General features: G+C 41.9%; 2 protein-coding genes across 3 annotated transcripts; one reads left to right on the forward strand and one right to left on the reverse strand.

Annotated features, from left to right (window-relative positions):
- Window positions 1-2866: 2866 nt before the first annotated feature.
- On the reverse strand, window positions 2867-16676 carry LOC107394461 (bcl-2/adenovirus E1B 19 kDa-interacting protein 2-like protein). 2 transcript variants are annotated; one of them, XM_015973394.3, is made up of 14 exons: window positions 16511-16676; window positions 15822-15869; window positions 15410-15552; window positions 11837-11896; window positions 11678-11713; window positions 11545-11601; window positions 11386-11469; window positions 11134-11301; window positions 9126-9377; window positions 8946-9048; window positions 8628-8759; window positions 3758-3844; window positions 3572-3670; window positions 2867-3427 (listed from the first exon to the last, which is right to left on the reverse strand). In XM_015973394.3, exons 2-14 carry the CDS (start codon window positions 15860-15862, stop codon window positions 3403-3405), a joined length of 1287 nt encoding a protein of 428 aa, XP_015828880.1. In that variant the 5' UTR covers window positions 15863-15869; window positions 16511-16676; the 3' UTR covers window positions 2867-3402. The 2 variants fall into 2 exon arrangements, with proteins under 2 accessions (XP_015828880.1, XP_015828879.1); XM_015973393.3 differs by having other exon boundaries at window positions 15410-15555.
- Window positions 16677-17995: 1319 nt separating this feature from the next.
- On the forward strand, window positions 17996-20543 carry psmb4 (proteasome 20S subunit beta 4). Its single transcript, XM_015973392.3, has 8 exons — window positions 17996-18153; window positions 18826-18952; window positions 19022-19101; window positions 19176-19322; window positions 19428-19509; window positions 19844-19960; window positions 20179-20267; window positions 20403-20543. The coding sequence occupies exons 1-8, from the start codon at window positions 18044-18046 to the stop codon at window positions 20413-20415; spliced, it is 765 nt and encodes a 254-aa protein (XP_015828878.1). The 5' UTR covers window positions 17996-18043; the 3' UTR covers window positions 20416-20543.
- The last annotated feature ends 4026 nt before the right edge of the window (window positions 20544-24569 follow it).

Below are 24569 nucleotides of genomic sequence, written 5' to 3' on the forward strand. Positions count from 1 at the left end.
GTAAATCTAGGGATCAGCGACAACTAACCAAGAGTGATACGTGGTTGGTAAGCAAAGGAAACTGGAACAACTGGCAGGAAAAGAAAGAAGGGACACAACATCAAAATCATAGATTACTTTAAGTCTTGGTCACTGAAGACTGGAAACATCTCACCAACAGTAGAAACGATACAAACCTTTAAATTTGATCTCCAGACTTTCCAACTAGCCATATTGGTCAATATTAGTAATTAAAGTAGCAAAACCAGCTGAATAAAAAGGCAGTACAACTATGAGAAAACAAGACTGACTCTTTCTTTTCATGTAATGATTGCAGAGGGATAAAAAAACAGTTGTTTGACAGAGACTCACACACAGTCTGGTGTGTGTTCCTGTTTATGGAGTTTCCTCTGCAGCTACATCACTTCCTTCCTGTCAAGCTCCATATCCTGAAAAATGGCTGTGTTCATGCAGACCACTTTTATGTTTCCTTCGCTTCAGGAGACATTAAAATGACTCAAGCTCGAATCCTGACCTTTGACCTGCCGCCATAAATTTCAGGAAATTCGGGTCTTTACCGCATAATCTGTGTTCTCGTAATCAAATTAAAGCTGACAATTAGACACACAAAAATAGGTTTCCATCTTCATCACAAGCTTCAGGATGTTTTGCATGTTACAAATGTTACAAAGGAAATGTTTATTATTGGAAACAATAGAAACTTCGAACTTTCACACAGATAAGTTTATTCTTCGTCCTTTTTGTTTGAGATCATTGAATCTTTTTGTGCTTTTTCTCTCAGCTGAATACGTTCCACATAAATTGACACATAGAAGCATTTCAATGTATCCTGGTGCTAATTAGCCGTGACTTGCAATGCTTTAATCCCTAATCAGTAACTTGAAACGGTAATACTGACTGATTACAAAAGCAAACCGAACATATTTTTCTTCTTAAGTGAAAAGAGGATATCTGTTAGAGGAAGAGCTGATAAAGAAGCAGAGTTCTCCATAATCTCAGCTGATCGACGGGAGAGTGCTTTAGCAGCTAGCGTAATGACATAAACGTTGCTCAACCAATAAAACAACACTGTAAACAACTCTATTTAATATCGCATTAGCTGCAAAATCATTTTTTTACCTTTCAGCTGATTTGGATGGTGGACATCCACTTTTTAATTCTTTGGATTACCTGTTAGGTGAACTCTCTAGCCCTAATATGATCAGAATAAATGATGAATTTCTGTTCAGATTATAGTACGGAATTGATTTGCTTTCACTTTTTTATTTTTCTGAATTGATAAGATGATAAAGGTAACAAAAAAACTTAATTATTGATTATGGCTTCAACGTGTTCGGACTGCTTCCCTCAGGGAAGCGCTACAGGTGCATTAATACAAAAACCCACAGACTCAAAAGCAGTTTCTTCCCCAAAGCAATAACCACCCTGAACTCACACATGCACCGATAACACAGCCCCCCACTTCCCACTTCCTCCATTGACCACCACTATCTGTTGATACCAAATTCCATGTGCAATAATTGTATATACACAACATTACTGTCCATATGTACATAGCGCTGCAGAACTGTACCCCCCCCCCCAAGTATGTTTGTTTTACACTGAGTAGGAGATGCTCTGTATCTCACTTTACACCTGTATAGTGACAATAAAGGCATTCTATTCTATTCTATTCTATTCTGTTCTGTTCTATTCTATTCTATGTTCTGTGCTTGTAAGTAAGAGGAACTGAAACATGTCCAGTTTGTTGAGTTTAATCCACTTTTACTTTGTTGTGAGACTGAGAAAGTTAAGACTCTTGTCTCTAAACTATGTAGATAAGATTTCTATTAGTTTGTCGACTTTGCGCTGACGCCTGCGGAGCGTGATCTCTCCTTGATGTGACCATGTTTCTCCAGGATCCGTTGGCAGAGGTTTTTTAAATGATCTTGTTACTTTAGAAAAAATGAGATATTTTTAAATTTCGCATTATGCTTCTGTAGTCTATAATTACACAGCTTTTATTTTTATTTTATTTTTTTTTTTTACTTTTTGTTTGGCAGAATGCAGAATCAAGTTTTTCTTCAACACTCCCAACAAAATTACTTGAGTTTGATGATTATGGTTTTAAGAAACATCATTCTAAAATATAAGAATGTCTAAGAGCATTGTAAATAAACAAAATCAATCCCAAACAAAGCTGTGATTTGGGTTTCCCCCCACCATTTACTGTTTTAAGCAAATACTTCTTCATGAGCAAGTGATGTTTTTCATGGGCAACAGCGCCCTCTGGAGTCACAATAGTTTGTTGTCACAAAATGCAAGAAAAGGTTCTTTCCTGTTTGTGGTAATTTTGTTTTACATAAAGTTGTGAATTTATTAAATTTTTTTTACCTGAGAATTTTAACCTTTTTTTCTCATCAAATTCAGAACTGAACAATCTCAGTAACTTTCTGTGATTTTTTTCAGATAAATGTATTTTTTCTGTTTTCTTGCAGTTTTCAATCTTTATTTTAGTATTTTCCCAGCTTTATTCTCATAAGTGCAAGCTTTTAGTACAGAAAATCTGAAGTTTTTCTTGCAAATGTAGGTGTTGTCATACAAATACACCACATCCATGAGACTGAATCAATAACAAAACACTTGCAACTTTACCCCCCCCATTTTCTTTACAAAAGCTCTAATGTGCAATCATTCCTAAAACTAGACAAAATTAGACAAACATCAAGAATTAAATCAAGGCTATAGCAAATTCAAACATCAAATTCACAAACAGGAAAGAGCAAGCATGACTAAAAGTGCAAACAAGAGGCTAGTTTTAAAAACCTTCACCACTTTGCAACATATTTAGGAAATGTGCGCATTTTTAATTGTTTTGGACACTTTAAAGAATTCTAGCTTTTATTTGTGTAAATAATCACAAAATTGTTTCAGGAGATGACAAGTCTGTAATGTAAAAATTAGATCCTCACATTTGACTCTTAATTAAATGTTTTGGTACTAAAATGCACAGAATTTCTATGACAAATACTCTTTGTGCTTTTTCATTTTTGATTAAAATGGAACATTCTCATAAACTAACTGTAAATGTTTGACACTTAAAAAATCAAACAAAAATATCGGCTTAATTATTTCTATTAAAAATTGGAGTAATTGGAAATCATTGAAGTCTCCTGGTTCACGTTTTTTTGCTTTAACATGGCATATAAGTTAATTTATCTTTAAATTTAAATATCTGGAACTAAAGATTCCACCAACACTGTTTACAAGATCAAAACTCTTGTTGAAACTGATTGTTCTTCACCACCACCCGATACTGCCGGGGTGCTTTTTGATGACAGCGATATGTCCTTAACTGGCAGCTGATAAATATCAGAAAGAGGAATATTTCCAGCGTTCTCACTCTGCTGTGACTCCCAAGCTTCACCTGGACAGGTTCTGGTCATACCTGAAAGGTTAAAAAACGATTAATGTTCAGGAATTTGTAAGGTATAATGATTTAAGGTTTCTGGACAGATCCCAACTAGTTGGTGATGAGTCTGTTAATCTATAAATCTCAAACGACAGCATGTCGATAAATGATGTCACTCACACTTTAACACAGTCCGGTATCTGCACATGCTCAGTAGGGATGAAGTGAGAAAGTTGCTGAAGTCCATTGACGAACTGAAGCTTCCTGCTGAACTTTGTGCTAAGAAGGAACAAAACATCAAATAATGCTCTGTAAGTTTAGTAACCATGGTAACACAGGACGAGTGAGGAAGAAGAGGCAGCAAACCTGATGAAGGGTTTGATGATCGTAATGACAACTTTGATGTACCAGGTGGGATGAACCACATAAAAACTCTTCAGGTTCTTCCTCAATCTGAACAAAGATGAACAAAATAAACAAAAAAATACTTTATTTATAATTCAAATTTTAAATAATCTTAACTGGAAAATCTACACATGATAAATAAATAAATAAATAAATAAATAAATAAATAAATAAATAAATAAATAGATAAATAGATAAATAAATAAACATAAATTTTTTTGAAAAAGTTTTAAACACAAATGCATCAAATAGATGTGGTGTAAAGTTTAATTAAATTTGCAAGGTTTGTGAGAATCTAAACTTTATCCTAGTGAAGAGATTTAATGTTTATAAGAATAGATTTTACTCCCTCTGTTGGAATCTGACCGAAAAAGTTTATCACTCAAGGTTCAGATGAGCAAATGTCACCTCTTCAATCGGAATGCTCATCATTTTGAGTCTTCTTTTAGTTGTTTCAACATTTTAAGTACTGAGAGTTGCACTTATGGATGATAAACACAAAAAAGAACAACAAATCCTTAAAAAGGAGTTGGAAAACAACTATTACTCACCCACTTTTTGATTACAGCAAATAAAACAGAATTCTCATTTAGATATTTTAAAGCTGGGTTGCGTCGATTAAATTTGTAGCTTAGACCTTTCATAATTTGTTTTTCCCCTTGCTAATCATTTATACAAGCCAAGAGCATTGACCAATAGAGTTGTGTATCCAAAAGAAAGAGCTGTGCCCCAGTTTCCAGCATGCACTGCAGGAAGTCACACCACTATGCCAATCTAGCTTGAATGCTAACTCCACCTGCATTGAATTAGTGTCAGTAAATTTCAAGCTAGCTTTGGAAGAGGAGGGGGGAACGAAAAGGGGTTTATTTTTTGTCTATTAGAGCTAAGTGTTTAATATAGCATTCAACCTTACGCTACAGCAAACTGTTGTTTTAGCCTGTTTGTAGCGTTAGCAGGGGTGGGCTACCAACTCGAATGCTGAATTCCTGCCAGTTTTAGACGTTTCCCTGCTTGAACACTGAAGATTAATGTGCAGTAAGCAGGTCCTGCAGAACCCAATGAAGGCTGAGGAAACATCAAAAGCATTCGACATTACTGGTTTGCTTGCTTGCTATTTATGTGCGCATGCGCAGCATGAAGCTTGGCTTTCAGTTCCTTCTAGAGCAGGGGTGCCCAATCCTGGTCCTGGAGGGCTGTAATCCAGCAGGTTTTGTGATTTTTCTGCTCCAACACACTTGATTAACTGGTTGAATCACCTGTGCAGCATCTCATCAGGCTCTGCAGAAGCCTGTTAATCACCTGCTGATTGAAATCAGGTGTGTTGAAGGAGAGTTAAAACTAAAACAAGCTGGATACTGGCCCTCGAGGACCAGGATTGGGCACCCCTGTTCTATAGGTAGAGGGGGGGGGCAGGGGTGTGAGCTATTGAACATGTTGTAGGGATCAAAGGAACAGCGCTAGGCTGGTTTAAATCCTACCTGTCTGACAGATTTCATTTTGTAAATGTACATGACAAATCTTCTTCATACTCCAGGGTTACTTGTGGAGTACCACAGGGTTCAGTGCTTGGACCAATTCTTTTACTATATATATGCTCCCAATTGGTAAAATCATTAGACAGCATAGGGTAAACTTCCACTGTTATGCTGACGATACTCAGTTATATTTATCCATTAACCCTGATGAACCTAATTAGTTGGGTAGATTACAGGCTTGTCTTGAGGACATAAAAAATTGGATGACTCTAAACTTTTTGCTTTTAAATCAAGACAAGACGGAAGTTCTCATCTTTGGACCAGAAATCCAGAAGAGGAAATTGCTTAGTCAATGACCTGACCTGAATGGCATTACATTAATCTCCGAGAACAAAGTAAGGAACCTTGGTGTTATCTTTGACCAGAACATGTCATTCAAATCCCAGGTTAAACAGGTTTGTAGGATTTCCTTTTTCCACCTTCGGAATATTGCTAATATTAGAAGCATCCTTTCCAGGAGTGGTGCTGAAAAATTAGTTCATACATTTATTACATCAAGACTGGATTACTGTAATTCATTACTCTCAGGAAGTCCACAGAATGTAGTTAAAAGTCTTCAGCTTGTCCAAAATGCTGCAGCTAGAGTTCTGATTAGAATTAAAAAGAGAGATCATATCTCTCCTGTCTTAGCTTCCCTACGTTGGCTACCTGTTAAATTCAGAATAGATTTTAAGATCCTCCTTCTCACATATAAAGCTCTTAATAATCATGCTCCATCATACATCAGTGATCTGATTGTTCCATATGTTCCTAACCGAGCACTTCACGCTCATACTGCAGGTCTACTGGTGGTTCCCAGAATTTCTAAAATTAGGATGGGAGGCAGAACTTTTAGTTATCAGGCTCCTCTCCTGTGGAACCAGCTCCCAGCTTTAGTCCGTGAGGCAGACACTTTGTCTACTTTTAAGACTAGGGTTAAAACATTTTTATTTGATGGGCCTATGGCTAAAATCTGATGTTAGCCTTAATCTGGACAAGTGGGGGAGTACAGGGAGGTGGAGTGTACAGTCGGTAAAGACAGCTCTCCCTTGCCCTGCCTCCAACATGCCTCCATCTAAATAGGATAGATTATCCTGATTTATCTCTGTAGTTATGCTGCTATAGGCTTAGACTGCTGGAGGATACACTGACCTCTTTTCACACTCTACTACTTTCTTCTATAATCTGCTCTTTTACGGTATTATTTTCTGCAATTTTAGCTGTTAACTTTATTTTCTCTCTAAGTGTTTTTCTCCCCAGAAGAAGCAACAATGATGTTCTGCTGAGCTGTGGTGGCCTCATGGAGGGGGCCATCGTCTAGCACACTGCTGCTAACCACTTAAACTTTCTCCCTCTCCTAATAATAACTTTTTGCTTTCCTTGACGTTGGATGTGCTACTACTAGTTTATCCGTTTAATTATAGATCCACTAGGATAAATACAATAAAGTTTATCTTTCACCAAATAGAATATTTACTAAGACATCACAATATAACTATAGACACATTATTTTGCCGTGTGTGTGTGTGTGTGTGTGTGTGTGTGTGTGTGTGTGTGTGTGTGTGTATGTGTGTGTGTGTGTGTGTGCGTCTGCTCTGTCATCTCGATCCCCAGTGAGTCGTGGAGGATGGCTGCTTATAGACCCTTTTACTACCTACGTCATCAAAAGTTGCGCGCGCAGCCTGGCAATGAGAGTGAAGGCTTCCTCATTCAAACTCGATACTAAAACAGCGTTTTAAACCCTTTGTTTTGAAGTTCTGAGCACATAAGAATGTCGGGTTGTTGCGTGTATGGATGCCAGAATCGCTTCTCTTCAAGCAGTGGACTGAAACTTTACAGAATTCCGAAGGGAGCACATCCATTTCAACAAAATCGGAGGCGTCTGTGGCTGCAGGCCATCAAAAGGGTTGATGAAAACTGGACTGAAAACACGATCCGAAATGCTCGAGTTTGTAGCGCCCATTTTATATCAGGTAAGGTAATTATGTACTAAGATTACACCAGAAAGCTGGTTAACGTGTGTTCTATTAAATAAAGTAAGTTGCATTTGCTGGTTTGCTTTTAAGCAGTCCATTTATTTACAGGCGAGGTTTTCTGTTTTTCCCATCCTAACACAAAGCTCAACTTTGAATAAAATTGCTGCTGCGTGGCTGCAGCATGACCCAAGTCTGGAACATCAAAATGACAGAATTAAACAAATTTATACGCTTTATTTCATGCTTCAAATTAACATTTCATTCTAATTCATCTGTATTTTCCCACTGCATATTAGTATAAACTGTATTTCTCTAAAATTAACACGATTGTACTCTGAGCACGCTAAAAAAAAGAAACCTATGCTATACTCACCCTGCCATGCAGGTACAGTTGGCTGTGAAGAGGTAGTTCTCTGGTTTGTTTACTATGACCCAAGCCTCGTACATAGCAGTCTTGTGTCCTTGTCTTTGGCTAGGAAGGACTTCTGCCTTCAAGACGCAAAACTCAGAGTCTATGTGGTGATATTTTACTTTCTGTACGTGGCCACAGACAACATAGTTGTATGCATCTAACGATTTGTATGCCCGTAGCTTCTCACTTGTGTACTTACTGGGCCTCTCCACTAAAAACGTATATATATCGGACCACTGGATATCTGGCCACGCACCTATCTTCCACCCATTCCGTAATGCCACAGGGATCCGGGAGTCTGTTGCCATTCGTTAAAGTGAGTTTAATAATATAACATTCAAGATTTGCCGGTGATAACCCCGCAGCGTAGCTTGATAAAGCCTGACACAACGCCATTCTCTGTTGCCAAGCTGCGTGCGCATTCTCGCTGACGTCATATTGTTTACAAACAGTAAAAGGGTCTATACAGAGCCAGGATTCTCAGGAGGTTTCTTCCTGTTTAATGGGAGTTTTCCTCTCCACTGTCACTATATGCTTGCTTAGTATGAGGATTGCTGTAAAGTCACTGACACTAGTCAGTGACTTGATGCAATTTGCTGGGTTCCTTATATAGGAAAAATTATTTCTGATTGGCTTAATGAACTGACCTGAATTGGAATGTTTATTATGTGAAGTGCCTTGAGACGACTCTTGTTGTGATTTGGCGCTTTGTAAATAAACTTGAATTGAATTGAATTGAATTATTTTTGCCAGTTTATTTTTTATTATTAATGGATATCAGTTCACAGTGTATCACATCATTATAAACATATTAAACACATTAATAAAAAAAATGCACTTGTGTTTGTTGAGAATTACTTCACAAATGACCTTGCAGCTCAAATAAGCTGACCAACTAAAAACATTTTCTGTCTCGCTGTGTTTGTTACCTCCTGTCGATGGTGGTGTAACACTCTTTCAACCAACTGATTCTTGGAAGTTTTTCCTTCTGACCTCCGGCACAAAGATACACAATCACATAATTCTCTGCTACCATCAGCTCTAGAGTCCCAACAATGAACCTGAGGAACAAAACAAAAATTGGACCTAATCATCAACAATCTGCTTTGTTATCAGCTTCGTCAACTGATGACATCCTGAAGTCAGCTGGGAGTTACTGGTGCTGTACTGGCCTGGACCAGTTAAGATGTGCAGTCTTGCTCTCATATTCCTAATTAAATACTTTAGGAGCAGATCTATGAGCTCACCTGAACAGGTTGTCCATCACATATTGATAATTCTCCAAGGTGTTCTCTGGCAGGTAACAGGAGGAAAACACAATGATGTCATTCATCCCGTCTCCATAGTAACCTGAGAGATGGCAGCAGCTGTTACATTTCAGGTCTACAGGTGACAAAAGTGGACTTGAGTGCAGGTAAGGGGGGTACCTCCATGTGACAGCACCCTGAGGAAGGGCTCCAGGACGCTCATGTTGACTCGAGACTCCTGCGGAGGGTCGCCTGTGGAGAAGCAGCGCCACCTGGTGCCCTCGGCATCCACCACATCCTCTCTGTCCATAGCTCCCAGTCCACTCTGGTCAGTCCCTGGTAGAGAACCACTTTGAGAGCCTGACCTGGACCTGGACCTGGAGCCCGTCCGTCTGTGGTGATGGGACGCCACACCGAGACGTTGCAGATCATCTGGAAAACAACCATTCTTGAGAGTCATAAAGATAGTCTACATTTGGCCAAACATCAGAATCACGTTCATTGCCAGGTAAGTGAGAGTCTCACTTATGGGGAGTTTGTTTCAGTGACAGAGTGCAAACATACATACAAGTCAGGCAATAAATAAAATAGGACACATCAGAATTTTGTTCGTTCATTTGTTTTCTTCCGCTTATCCGGGTACGGGTCACGGGGGTAGCATCTCAAGCAGGACATCTCACCAGCTCCTTCAGCAAGACCCCAAGGCGTTCCCGGGCCTGATTGGAGATGTACGTGCTCCAATGTGTCATCAGAAATAATTAACATAGCAAGAAAAACACAAATGGATGGTTGAAACAGTTAATAGGTGTCTTACAGCAGAGGGGAAGAAGCTACTTTTGTAGCATGAGGTTCTTGTCTGTAAGGACCTGAACCTCCTCCCTGAGGGTACTGTATGGGTCAGCTGTAATCCAACTTGCGTGTCTCAGAACCTTGGAGGTGAGCCGATTGGGGATTGATGGGGGGTTGCCTCCGATCACCTTTTCTGCTGTGCGCATCGCACATTGCAATCTTTGCTTGTCCCTGGCAGTGGCCCTCCGCACCCTACAGTGATGGAGGAGGACCAGGCACTCGATGATGGTCATATAGAACTGGACCATCATCATGGTTGGCATCATCTTTTCTGGGCCCTCTTAATGAGGGAGCTGATGGACATCTCCCAATTGAGTTCATAGGTGAAGGTGGTCCATAGAAAGTGGAAGGAGCCCACAGTTGGGGCGACGGTGGCACAGGAGTTAAGTGCTCGCCCCGTAATCGGAAGGTTGCAGGTTCGAGCCCCGCTCAGTCTGTCGCTGTCGTTGTGTCCTTGGGCAAGACACTTAACCCACGTTGCCTGCTGGTGGTGGTCGGAGGGACCGGTGGCGCCTGTGCTCGGCAGCCTCGCCTCTGTCAGTGCGCCCCAGGGCAGCTGTGGCTACATTGTAGCTCATCCACACCAGTGTGTGAATGTGTGTGTGAATGGGTGAATGACTGATTGTGTTGTAAAGCGCCTTGGGGGGTTTCAAGAACTCTAGAAGGCGCTATATCAAATACAGGCCATTTACCATTTACCATAGGGGTGTCTGTCAGGGTTTTTGGGGGCAGTGGAGCTGACACTTTCCTGAAATCCACAATCATCTCCACTATCTTCTGCACAGTCAGCTCCAGGTTGTTATTGGTGTACCAGAACGCCAGACATTCTGCCTCCCTCCTGTCCGCCGCAGACTGATCCCTGCCTGAGATGAGGCCAACGAGGATGGTGTCATCTGCAAACTTGACCAGTTTCACAGACTGGTGACTTGAGGTGCAGCAGTTGATGTAGAGGGAGAAGAGCAGAGGGGAGAGGACCCAGCCCTGTGGGTTTCCAATGTTAGTGGTCCGAGTCTCCACAAACAGGATTCTTACATGGGTTCCTGAGGAGTCCAGATGCTGCAGGATGAAGTTGAGGGCAAGATTGATTGTGTCATCTACATATCGGTTGACTCTCTAGACAAAATGCATGGGGTCCAGGAAGGGGGGGTTGTGATTTCTTTGAGGTGAGACAGAACCAGGTACTCGAGAGTCTTCACGACTACTGATTTCAGGGCCACTGATCTGTGGTCACTTAGTCTAGTGATCCATGGCTTTTTAGGTACTGGGACCATAATGGAGGATTTGAGGCAGGTTGGTACACCACATGAGTTAAACTTAAAGTTGACCTCTGACCCCTCACCTTCAAGGTCCAAGTCATAGATGGGGAAGTGCAGTGATTCGCTGTCAGATGGTGTCTCTATGGCATCCAAGTCGATATCAAGTCCAGCGTCGTCTGCGTCTGCATCTTCAGGTGACGGGGAGAGGAGGCCCGAGGGGAAGTCATCAGAGGCCATCGACATGCTTCCACCTGAAGAAGAAATATCATCACATGACTGAGACAGATGTAAAGCTGATTAAATAAATATGGCACAAATATTAAAAAAAACTTTACCTAAAGACAAACTGAGCTCTGGAGCTGTTAGAACCTTCTTCTTCATGGGCCGGGGCCCGGACAGAGCCAGACAGCTGGGAGGAGCTGCAGAATAACACAGGCTGTGATGTAAAATTTTTAAAAAAAAGATGATAAACCAGAGGATCATCTCCTGTTTACCTGGTCTGCTGTTGCTTAGAGACAATGATTTGTTCTCTGACTCAGATTCCTCAGTTCCTGATGGACAAAACAAAGATGGGAAGCCAAAATGGGAAACTGGAAGAATTAGGATGGAAAAAGGCTGTAGACCTACCTGGATGGAATTCAAACACCTGTTGGTCGTCTCTTACTGTCAAACAAGAGAACTTGATGAGAACCCGTGAGTTTTAGGAGCTGAGGCTGAGTTTTTGCTCAGAATAAAGCAGAACAAACAACACATTTGTAAGACTAACACACATGTATCTAGTCTTACCTGCTGGGTCGCCATCTGTCATCGCCAAGGCAACATTGTGTCCTCTTGCTTCCTTGTCTTCTGTTAAGAGATGATCAGAAATAAGCTGCAAGTCAGAATTTTATTTCAGGAACAAGGTTGAGATCTCCCATACCAGGTGCCCCTGGTAGGGTCTCCCATGACAAATTGGTCTTAGGTGAAGGTTGAGACAAAGAACGGTTCACAGGATCTTTCATGGAGGTAAAGTCAAAGAGTCGGAGTACCCGGCCCAGAGGGTTACCGGGGTCCCACCCTGGAGCCAGGCCTGGGGTTGGGGCCCGTGAGCGAGGGCCTAGTGGCCGGGCTTTCGCCCATGGGGCCCGGCCCGGCCCGAACCGGATACATGGGCTCATCCAACTGTGGACCCACCACCCACAGGAGGAACATGAAGGGTCCGGTGCACTGTGGATTGGGTGGCAGACCAAGGCGGGAGCCTTGGCGGTCCGATCCCCAGACAAGAAAACTGGTTTTTGGGACATGGAACGTCACCTCGCTAGCGGGGAAGGAGCAGGAGCTTGTGGCAGAGGTTGAGCGGTACCGCCTAGATATAGTCAGACTCACCTCGACACGTAGCATTGGCTCTGGAACCCAAGTCCTTGAGAGGACTTGGACACTCTCCTTTGCTGGAGTTGCTCCAGGTGAGAGGCGGAGGGCTGGGGTTGGCTTTTTGTTAGCCCCAAGACTCTCTGCCTGTGTGTTGGGGTTTACCCCGGGGGACAAGAGGGTAGCTTCCCTGCGCCTTCGGGTCGGGGAACGGGTCCTGACTGTTGTTTGTGCTTATGGGCCAAATATCAGTTCAGAGTTCCCACCCTTTTTGGAGTCCCTGGGAAGAGTGCTAGATAGTGCTCCATCAGGGGACTCCATTGTCCTGCTGGGGGACTTCAGTGCTCACGTGGACAATGACAGCTTGACCTGGAAGGGTGTGATTGGGAGGCCTGATCTGAACTCAAGTGGTGTTTCGTTATTGGACTTCTGTGCAAGCTGCAGTTTGGCCATAACGAACACAATGTTGGAACATAAGGATGCCCATCGGTACACTTGGTACCAGGGCAGCCTAGGTCGCAGGTCGATGATAGACTTGCGGCTGTATGCTTTGGACACCCGAGTGAAGAGAGGAGCGGAGCTGTCAACTGATCACCACTTGGTGGTGAGTTGGATCAGATGGCAGGGGAAGATGCCGTGTAGACCTGGCAGACCCAAACGCATAGTGAGGGTCTGCTGGGAACGCCTGGCAGAAGAACCTGTTAAGACGGTCTTCAACTCCCACCTCCGGCAGAGCTTTGACCGTGTCCCAAGAGCAGTGGGGGACATTGACTCCGAGTGGGCCTTGTTCCACTCTGCGATTGTTGAGGCGGCTGTTGCTAGCTGTGGTCGCAAGGTGGCTGGTCCCAGTCATGGTGGCAACCCCCGTACCCGCTGGTGGACACCAGAGGTTCAGGGAGCCGTCAGGCTGAAGAAGGAGGCCTACAGGGCGTGGCTTGTCTGTGGGTCTCCGGAGGCAGCAGACAGGTACCGTATAGCCAAGCGGGGTGCAGCAGTGGCAGTTGCCGAGGCAAAATCTCGGGCGTGGGATGAGTTTGGTGACGCCATGGAGAAAGACTATCGATTGGCTCCAAAGAGATTCTGGCAAACTGTCCGGTGCCTCAGGAGAGGGAGACAGCAACTCACTCACACTGTTTACAGTGGGGATGGGGAGCTGCTGACGTCAACTGAGGCTATAGTCAGACGGTGGAAGGAATACTTTGAGGAGCTCCTCAATCCCACCTATGCGCATTCCGAGGAGGAACCAGAGCCGGGAGACCTGGGGATGGACTGTCCAATCTCGGGGGCAGAAGTTGCTGAGGTAGTCAAACAACTACACAGCGGTGGAGCCCCGTGGGCAGATGAGATTCGTCCTGGGTATCTCAAGGCTATGGATGCTGTAGGGCTGTCATGGTTGACACGTCTCTGCAACATTGCGTGGTCATCTGGGGCAGTTCCTGTGGAGTGGCAGACCGGGGTGGTGGTCCCCATCTTTAAGAAGGGTGACCTGAGGGTGTGTTCCAACTATAGGGGGTTCACACTCCTCAGCCTCCCTGGAAAGGTCTACTCCAAGGTACTGGAGAGGAGGGTCCGATCGACAGTTGAATCTCAGATTGAGGAGGAGCAATGTGGTTTTCGTCCTGGCCGTGGAACTGTGGACCAGCTCTATACCCTTGCAAGGGTGATGGAGGGGGCATGGGAGTTTGCCCAACCAATCCACATGTGCTTTGTGGATTTGGAGAAGGCTTATGACCATGTCCCCATGGGGCACCCTGTGGGGGACGCTCCAGGAGTATGGGGTGGGTGGCTTTCTGTTAAGGGCCATTCAGTCCCTTTACCAGAGGAGCGTGAGTTTGGTCCGCATAGCTGGTAGTAAATCGGACATGTTCCCGGTGAGGGTTGGACTCTGCCAGGGCTGCCCTTTGTCACCGGTTCTGTTCATTACCTTTATGGACAGAATTTCTAGGCGCAGCCGTGGTGTGGAGTGTGTCGAGTTTGGTGGCAGGAGAATCTCGTCTCTGCTTTTTGCGGATGACGTGGTCCTCCTAGCTTCATCCAGCTCTGACCTTCAGCTCTTGCTGGGTAGGTTCGCGGCCGAGTGTGAAGCGACTGGGATGAGGATCAGCACCTCCAAATCTGAGACCATGGTTCTCGACCGGAAAAGGGTGGCTTGCCAACTCCGTGTCGGGGGAGAGGTCCTACCTCAAGTGGAGGAGTTTAAGTATCTCGGGGTCTTGTTCACGAGTGAGGGTAGGAGGGATCGGGAGATCGACAGGCGGATTGGTTCAGCATCTGCAGTGATGCGGACACTGAGCCGATCTGTCGTGGTGAAGAGGGAGCTGAGCCAGAAAGCCAAGCTCTCGATTTACCGGTCCATCTACGTCCCAATCCTCACCTATGGTCATGAGCTTTGGGTAATGACCGAAAGAACGAGATCACGGATACAAGCGGCCGAAATTAGATTCCTCCGTAGGGTGGCCGGGCTCATCCTTAGAGATAGGGTGAGGAGCTCGGACATTCGGGAGGGACTCGGAGTAGAACCGCTGCTCCTCCGGATCGAAAGGAGCCAGTTGAGGTGGTTTGGGCATCTGGTCAGGATGCCTCCTGGACGCCTCCCTGGGGAGGTGTTTTGGGCATGTCCTGCCGGCAGGAGGCCCCCGGGTCGACCCAGGACACGTTGGAGAGGTTACATCTCCAATCTGGTCTGGGAACGCCTTGGGGTCCTGCTGGAGGCACTGGTGGAGAAGACCGGGGAGAGGACAGTCTGGAGCTCCCTAGTTGGGATGCTGCCCCCGCGACCCGGACCCGGATAAGCGGAGGAAGACGACGACGACGGTTGAGATTTATCCAATCATTCCAACAGTTTGTTTAATTTAATCAGTCAAACTACAAACATGTGCTTTACTACAGCACCTTTGTTGCAATCCTTTAATTATCTTAGTTTATTTTCTGGCATTTTAACAACATTTGAGTTAAAATTATTGATACACTCTGATCACAACTTTAATTGTGTATTTTCAAACATTTTAGTACCTGGTTGATCCTCATGGGATGCAGAGAGACTTGTGTTTGTTGTTGAAGTATTTCCAGAAGCTTCAGCATTATTTTCTGTGATTGTGGACGTCATCCTGCTGGTGGTTCTACTCTGATCATCGTTATGATCTACCAGAAATGTTCTGCTTTTAGAAACACGAGGAAAGTGGTCAAATTAGACACTAAAGAATAATTTAGTGGAGGAAAGCATGAGGAAATTCTTTGAACGCCACAAACTTTTAGATAAGAGAATGGGTTTGACTCCTCAAGTAAAGATAAGTGATTATTTTCTGAGAGTTTCTATTAAACTTTTGTTTTAACTAACAGAGAAACTAATCCTCACTTGAGCTTTAAACTTCAGGCAGTAAAAGTATTTCAAAAAATGATTTATCTTTTAAGAATGAGCTCTTACTTTGATGTTGTCTCTTCTTGTTTCTCTTTTCTTGCCTCCATGCTGTTTCTGATGCAAATAATTGAAATAAATGACATTGAACACTGGTTAGATTGTAAAGTATGTTTAGCTTTGAGATCAGATTGAAATAATGCTGACAGCTAATAAATCACAAGCAAAACCAAAGAACCACAGAGTCGCTTTTTAAACCTGTTTTCAATAAACAAACGCAGTATGTAAAACCGAGAGATTTGCTGTCAGCAGCAAAAGTACTGGACACTTGTGATAAACATCAAATAAATCTGAAACTAGTTAATTTCATCAGTCATAATCTAGTGTTTTGTAAAAACGAAAGACTAAGCTGATTTCTGTAAGATGAGCACAAATAAAGAGAAAAATTAAGTGACTGATTGGATACGATGAATAAAGCCAGGAATGTTGCTGAAACCTAAATCAACTAAAACAAGTCAAACCTGTTGACACAATGCAGTTTTAAATATAACTGCGTTAAGTTTTCAGCTCACTGGAACTAAACAAACCCTGTTCACACACTCCTGTTTTGCTTTTTAACTACTAATCTGAACTGATCCTACGCTTATCTGACGGATTACGTTTGAGGACAAATGACCGAACAGCTGAAATCTGAAAGTGGTGAGAAACGACTCCACAGAGAAGAGTTTAGCCTGAGGAGTAGAAGGGAACAGACTTACAGCTCAGCCCGTCCACTGCCAGGTGAGGAGAGACAGGTGAGGTGGGTGAGACGGATTCTGAACAAACCAAGGAACTTGCTCCACACCTGAGGACTGATGATTTTACAAGTGGACTCTGACTGCCTACATACACACCCCCCACCGCCGGTCTTTCACCTCTTTGTGTGTATGTCTGTACTTCAACTAGAAGGACAATGAAGGTGTGGTGTGTTGCAGCAATAAGGGATCCGCCTGGTTGCTGTGGCAACTCTGACTGTGCAAGCAGGCGTGCCTGGGTTGAAACTGCAGCGTGCGTGTTGCTACCTGCTGAGTGCAGCCCACATGTGTGTGTTTGTGTATGCTGTTGGTGGATTGTACAGCTGACCTGAGCTGCTGTTTGACAGATGCTCTTGTTTTGAAGGTCTGGATTATTGGATAAATTTACACTTTCAATTTCTTACAGCAATATTACAAAATGTATGGCACACATTAAAGAACTTAATAATCCTGTGAAATGTATATCGGTGATAGAGCCTACGGTTTCAGAAAAGGTAGATTCCAAATATGAAACTAATTTATTGTAATGCTCTGGCTGCCAGGTCACCCCCTCTGAGCATGCTTTTGTCCCCAAATCTTACTGAAACATGCACAGAAATGTTTAAATATTATTGGCTCACATTAATTAATTAATTAAATTAATTAATTAATTAATTAATTAATTAATTAATTAATTAATTAATTAATTAATTAATTAATTAATAATAATAATAATAATAATAATAATAATAATAATAATAATTTAGGTTATTATTTTTTAATAAATTACAACTAGGGGAGTCCCAAAGTGAATAAAAGATAAAAGGATACATATTTTTTTCATCATTACTTTTTCTTAGTGTGGACATTAAAGTGTTAATAAAAACAAGCTTCATATGTAGACTATGGTCAGCAAAGAGGACAGCTATTCAAAAAATGTTTACTGGTATGTTTACAGTATGTTTACTGGTATCTGCACAAATGTACATACCAGTAAACAGCAACAGTAATGTTAGAATGTTGTTCAGAGGCATGAAAAAGAGTTTTACGCTAATTTGTTTCCAAAGTTGCTACAGCAACTTTCCTTTTTTAACATATCACATAATTTTAAACTAATGACCCCAAAATTCACATTTTACAATGTTCTCTTTGTTTAAAAGTCAATAATATGCAATTATTGGAAACGGGCATTTTGTTTATTTCTTGACGTAAAAAAAAGAAAATCTCTGTTATTTTTCCTAAATTTTATGTTGGTGTAAATATTAAATTATTTCACAATTAGACATTTGACTGTTTTAGAAAACATGACACTTACAAAAATACAAAAGTCGGGTAGAAATTTTAAAATGGAAGAAATAAATTCACCTTCTAATGCTGACTTAACCATCCTTTAAAGTTTCAGTTGTAATAATTTATTGAAAAGTTATAACAATCTTTGTTTCATCTGTCAAATTAGTTTGTATAAATAAAGTTCTCTTAAAAAAACGTCTCTGTGTCGTCACTTCCTCCACATTCAACATGGAGTCGTACGGAACGAAGCTGAGTTTTTGGGAAAACGGACCAAAGCCCGGACAATTTTACTCTTTTCCCGGTAGCAGTACATCATGTGGTCCGGTTAGACACACGCTGTGAGTAAACGGCATTTTTATAAACTGAATCGGTGTGAAAGTTAACAAATCTAAACGGCGGAATCGGTTTCGGTTTGAACTCCGCTGCTGTGCTGCATCATCATGGCTGCTAACCGATGCTAAATTCACCGTCAATTTGCATCAGTTTTACTGTTCTGTAAAGTATTAGACTCATATTTTGTCTTTACCTAGAGAATATTGTATATATTTTTATTTGCTAGAAAACGTTTTTTTCGGTTTCGGGTTTTGTTTTTCCTTCACTCTTAATGTGTTAGCTTAGTTAGCCGAGCCAGAACTTTGTTTTTGTTTCTAGTCATAAAAAGATCCTGTTCTTTTAGTAAGTAAAACGAATTTAGGTAGTGGTTTGAATTGTGCTGACTGAAGAAAGAAGTTGACAAGCATAATAGTATTAAAAATTGGGCCTTTAACTTGTTTAATCAAGAGTATTTTCAAATTTAATCATGCTTTTTGTTGCGAATCCTTTGAAATCAGTTAAAGTTTGTCAACTTTGAACATAATCTGGAAACGCGATAACAAACGTAACATTTATTAAGTTATTTTTTGAATTTCAGAGAAAAGATTTAAACTAAAATGTATGTGAACTAATCTGGGAGGAATTTCAGCAAAGCCTTAAATTGATTTTATTCTGACATATATTTCTCTTTTCTACAGTAACCCGATGGTGACCGGGACATCGGTGCTTGGTGTGAAGTTCAAAGGTGGCGTAGTCATCGCTGCTGACATGCTGGGCTCATATGGCTCTCTGGCTCGATTCAGGAACATTTCTCGTTTAATGAAGGTGATGACCGCTACTGACAAAGGACTCACTGATGAGTGAAAGTCTCTTAAATCTGCATTTTTGCTGCAGGTGAACGACAACACCATCCTGGGGGCATCAGGTGACTACGCTGACTACCAGTACCTGAAACAAGTCATCGAACAGATGGTGTAAGCTGCTGCTGATCAGAAAAACATTCTGCAGCTTGTGTAAAATGCACTTTCTTAAAGCTTTGTTCTGTTAGGATTGATGAAGAGCTGCTCGGTGATGGCCACAGCTACAGTCCAAAGGCCATCCACTCCTGGCTGACCAGGGTGATGTACAACCGTCGTAGCAAGATGAATCCACTGTGGAACACGGTTGTCATTGGAGGTTTCTACAATGGGGAGAGGTGAGGTGTCCCAAATTATCTAGACACAACATTTAGGATACATCAGATTCATTCTCTTAGCTGTTTTTGGAGATGTAATTAACTGTTTGAATATTTCTTATGTAGTTTCTTGGGCTATGTGGACAAGCTTGGTGTAGCCTATGAGGCTCCCACAGTAGCCACAGGCTTTGGAGCATACCTGGCTCAGGTGAGTTCCTGTTTAGAAAGTCAACAAGTAAATTAAGTGATATTAATTACAGCTTAATTGGAACATGGAAACAAAAAGCTTTTGCCACGTTTGTAAGCTAATAAGTTACAGAGAGGAAGATTCATAAGAGTTCAGAGTGAAAACCCAAATCATATTGTACCATAACAGCTTCAACTTCTACGTTTTACTCTAAGACTTCATATTTGCTTCATCTGTTGTTTAAGAATAGATCTGCTCTGATTTATATACTTTCATATGTTTTAGTATCACAATTGTCATGTCTTACTCTGCTTTAAGAGTGCAGCCTACAGACTGTGTGCGTTTGTGTTTACAGCCACTGATGAGGGAAGTGGTGGAGAACAAGGCGGAGATTACCAAACAGGAGGCCCGGGACCTGGTGGAGCGCTGCCTCAAGGTGCTGTACTACAGAGACGCTCGCTCCTACAACAGGGTGAGTTCACTTTCCATCCCAGACTAATTCCAGATCTAAGATCACTCTTGTGTGCTTGAAATTGCTCATTTTATCTTGCGCTGGCTATCTTTTCCTAATACTCAGCCTCAGTAGTTTCCTATCTAAGGAACCCAGCAAATTGTAACTTAATAGATTGAGAGAACTCTTAGAGACAAGTGTTATAGTGTTTGATGTATTATATGATGTCTGAATTTTAGCATGAGATTGCCATAGTAACAGAGGAGGGCGTGGAGATCATTGGTCCTCTATCATCAGAAACCAACTGGGACATCGCTCATCTGATCAGGTAGGGGGTCAAGATTTATTTTTTGTAAAAATGAAATCTCTGACACAAAATGTTGCCGTTTGTTTTTGTCAGGATCATGTGAAGGATGCTGAAATGTATAAATTTTTTTGTTTTGTGTATTTTTTTTTCCTGCAGTGGGTTTGACTGAAAACAAACAGCAACTAGTTCCCTGCAACATCAAAACAGCTTCTCACTTTCAACTTATCTATCCCAGTTTAGTTTTTTCTGTTTATGGACATTTTTCTAATGGAAAATAAAATGTGTTGATTAAAAATGTGTAGGTTTCCTGGTTTAATCCGTTTCATGTAAAGCTGATCATTTTCTGTAAATGCTTTCTATCTTTTCTACCCACTGGGTGTCTCTGAAAGGCAAAACGTCACCAAACCACACTAAAATCACCAGCAATAACCAAATGTATACTCATCAGTGTTGTCCAGTGATCAAATTGGAAATGGCATCCTAAATGAGGCAGGTATAAGTATGGTAATTTAAAGACCTGGAAAAAATGCACCCGTGACCATTTGTAGATGCAGAACATACGACACCATAAGAAAAGAGCACCAGAAGGAATGCGAGAAGGAAACAACAAAGACTCACAAGAACAACAACAAAAAAAGCAGAGGAGCAAACCCTCAAGTCAGCCATCTTAGATCACTGCAAACAAAATTATCACATCATGGACTGGGATCAAGGGAAAATTATCAACACGGAGAACAACCAGTTCAAACGTTGGGTCAGGGAGGCTGTAGAAATAAGGAAACGTGAGCATTGGAACATGAACAGAGACGATGGGGCCTATCAGATGTCTCGCACCTGGGATTCCCTTCTCCAAAGACCAGCCAGAGGAGGTGGGCGTGACCGACCCGGTGGATCTGACAGATCCGGGTTGGTCGCGCCTGTAACGTCCAGCAATGGTCAGTTTAGGTACTGTTTGACCTTTCAACATCTGGTCAAAAAGGAGACACGAGACTGCATGTGTTCCCTTTAAATCAGCTTGCCTTCCTCACCAGCTGGAGCTCAGATCCTGTGTCTGTACAAGATCTGCTCGGGTGCAAGATCGGCTCGGGGTCCTTCGACTGTCGATGACGTCAAAGTAGTTGATTGGCTGAACATGAAGCTTACGGAAGTTACGTAATCACGTTACGTTGTTATCACGTTACGTTGGTCCAGGCAAATTTTTCTGTTGGAAAGATGGACAACTTTTACAAAGAAATCCATCATTGCCTCTTTGAAAATACACTTTTAGCATAGAGCTGCATGTATATTAGGGCTGAACGATTAACTGCATGTGCAATTAAATTGCGATGTGACAAAAGGAGATTTTCTAATCGCAAAGGCTGCAATTTGGCAGCGAGTGGTTATCGCAACGCTAATATACATGGAAAAACCCATAGGAATGCTAATGCTAATATCACCGATTACATTCTTACAAATTATGAATTAGAAACGTGCCAAATGATTACATTTGGAGTCTAATAGAAAGTAAAACTACCATCAATCAAATAACTACAGACAGGTATTTTAGTAAAGCTAGAAAAGTTTTAACTCCAGAGTTTTGGCTAGCAGCTATGAGCGTAACTGAACTACGCATGGACAAGATGTCAAAAATTCTAAACACAAATACTTCAATAAACGGGACACACTTCTTTCCTGCAAATACATTTTCACAGGCGTTGCTAATACCTACGATCCTTCAAGGGATGTGCTCAAAGAGGAGTTCATCATTATGAATACAACATAGTGTTTTATTTTACAAATACCATTATAAACACAAACTTGCATCGTAAGAAACATTATTTTAATAACAAAACTGCAAAATTCTTTCCAACAGTATAAAGATGTGTAGTGTATTTTGTCCGAGTGGGTTTGCCGTACTTTGACGTCATCGGCAGTCGAAGGACCCCGAGCCGATCTTGCACCCGAGCAGATCTTGTACCGACACCGGCAGCTCTGACAGAGATAATGAAATCATAACAATGATATTCTCTCATTCCAAGGTCCCTCACAGAGCACCCTTTTATCTAAGTCTCCTTGCTCACAGAAGAAAAGAAGAAAGAAGATTTTTAAAATGAAATATGAACTTCAAAAATTTACATGCTAGATAATCATTAAATAAACGTTTGTTTATTGCTACTTATAATAATTATAAAATAATGAAATGTTCATTAATCTGTGCTCAATGATGTATGTTTCAGCATGTTTACTTGACAAGGTCATAACATTTGCACTCACACAAGAACAAAGTAAGGTAAAGTTCAATCCATGACACATAATTAGCCTTTACCCCAGATCAGAGCCTTCGCATCAAAGAAGGCATGTTTCTGAGATTATTGGTAACATCCTCAAACTTGTCAACCTCTGGTTGGCTACACAATCATAACATGAGAACATTAAAACCAGATCACTCTGGTGATTCTTCAGTTCTAGAGAAGCTTCAGGCCGGCCACCTGAAGCAAAAACGTCTTTAACCCACCAAAGCTCTTGACACGTCATCAAAACCTTTTTGCACCTGAGAAGCTGATACAACAAGATAGTCCTGCAGATCAAGCTGATTTGTTCAACTCCTTGAGAGTTATTCCTGAGATGCAAACTAGTTCCAACTGTCGTTACCTGGAAGATGACTCTGGACTGACCTGGTCGTACTGCAGTTAATCTACAGACTTTGGTACCTGGGGCCTCCGACCCCTCCCTGACATCTCGGATCCGAAAACGACGTCTCCACTTGGGTACGTAGAACACAGTGAGATTGCGTCTTGATGTGGTTTTGATAACTATCAACCTCATAGCTTAATACAAACCAAACTCTTACATCCAGAACGCAGCTCTCAGAGATACGGAAGTTCTGACCAACATCGCATTCACACATAGGTTCCAGACATCACCTTTAGTTCCATCCACTCACTGTAAATAATAGTTAACCAATTTGTCAAGTTTTAATAGTTTGCAAAATAAATTCTTACTTTTGTAAATGTAACAGAATGAAATGACTGTTTTCCACCTAAGTCATTTCCCCCCCTCTCCTCAGCAAGAACTAATCTGCATGAGATATTGCTCAAGGTCTCATGCTCTGCTTCTAAACTGTTTCTTCCTTTCCAGCTCAAGAGAAGAATGAAGACAAAGGACTCTTTCTTTTTAATAAATCAAAGAACTAAATTTTTAATAAAGCTAATCAAACAAAGTGTTAGTCAATAATAAAATGTGAACCAATCTGTGAAATGAAAATATTAATTACTTAATATTATAATCCTATAGAAAATAATAAGTAATAAAACTTTAAATGCTACCACTAGAGACTGATTACACGTAAAGTCACATGACACATTGCTTTTACTGATCCATTCAGAACCTTCCAGGTCTGATGCGAGGCGAGGTTTTGGTGGCGCTTGGTAAAGCTGTCCCTTTTTGATTGAACCATAAATCAAAACATCCAAATTATAAAACTATGCCCACGTCATCTTTAACTCCAGTTCAAAGCTTTCTAGAGAAGTTTTCAGAGTGGCCAATCTGCAACTTTCCTCTTCAGCCAAAAGAACCAACGGCAAGCTGGATAAAATCTGTTGCTGTTCCACCTGCTGCAACGGTTCCTTTCAGAATAAAAGCTGAATCATCACAACCCCTTTTTGGGTCTTGCTAGATGCCAATAAAACTGTCGTTTCCTCATCCGCACAGAAGCTTCCTTCTGGAGATCGGTCAGCAGCAGCGACCAAACATTCTACCATGGATGCCCCCCCCCCCCTCCTCTACGTCTTCCTCGTCTCTGCGTCCAGCAGTAGGTCAACACAACCCAACATGTAGCTGAGGCACAAATGCTGATTCAGACTTGTTAGCTTTGATGTGCAGTTGGATGTCATCTGCGTAAAGATGGTAGGAGATTCCTTTGAAGGAGCTCAGGATGTGCTGAAGAGGAAGCAGATAGAGGAGGAAGAGCAGAGGTCCCAGCATAGAACCTTGTGGGACACCATGGGTAAGGGAGGTGGTGGAGGACCTAAATTTGAAGACGGCCACAGAAAAGGAGCGCTCAGAGAGATAAGAGGAGAAGCACTACAGAGCAGTTCCTGATAGGCCTACCCAGTCTCTCAGCCTCTCCAGTAGCAGGTGATGGTCAACAGTGTCAAAGGCTGCAGTCAGGTCCAACAGAACCAGAACAGAACAGTCCCCTGCATCACTGTGAGTCAGAAGGTCGTTAGAGTCCCTAAGAAGAGATGTTTCAGTAGAATGAGCTCTACGAAAACCTGACTGGAAGCTATCATAGATGTTATGTTCATCAAGAGCAGCTGTGAGTTGTTTAGCCACAACCTTTTC

The sequence above is a fragment of the Nothobranchius furzeri genome, chromosome 19 (assembly GCF_043380555.1).
Source record: "Nothobranchius furzeri strain GRZ-AD chromosome 19, NfurGRZ-RIMD1, whole genome shotgun sequence".
NCBI lineage: Eukaryota > Metazoa > Chordata > Actinopteri > Cyprinodontiformes > Nothobranchiidae > Nothobranchius > Nothobranchius furzeri.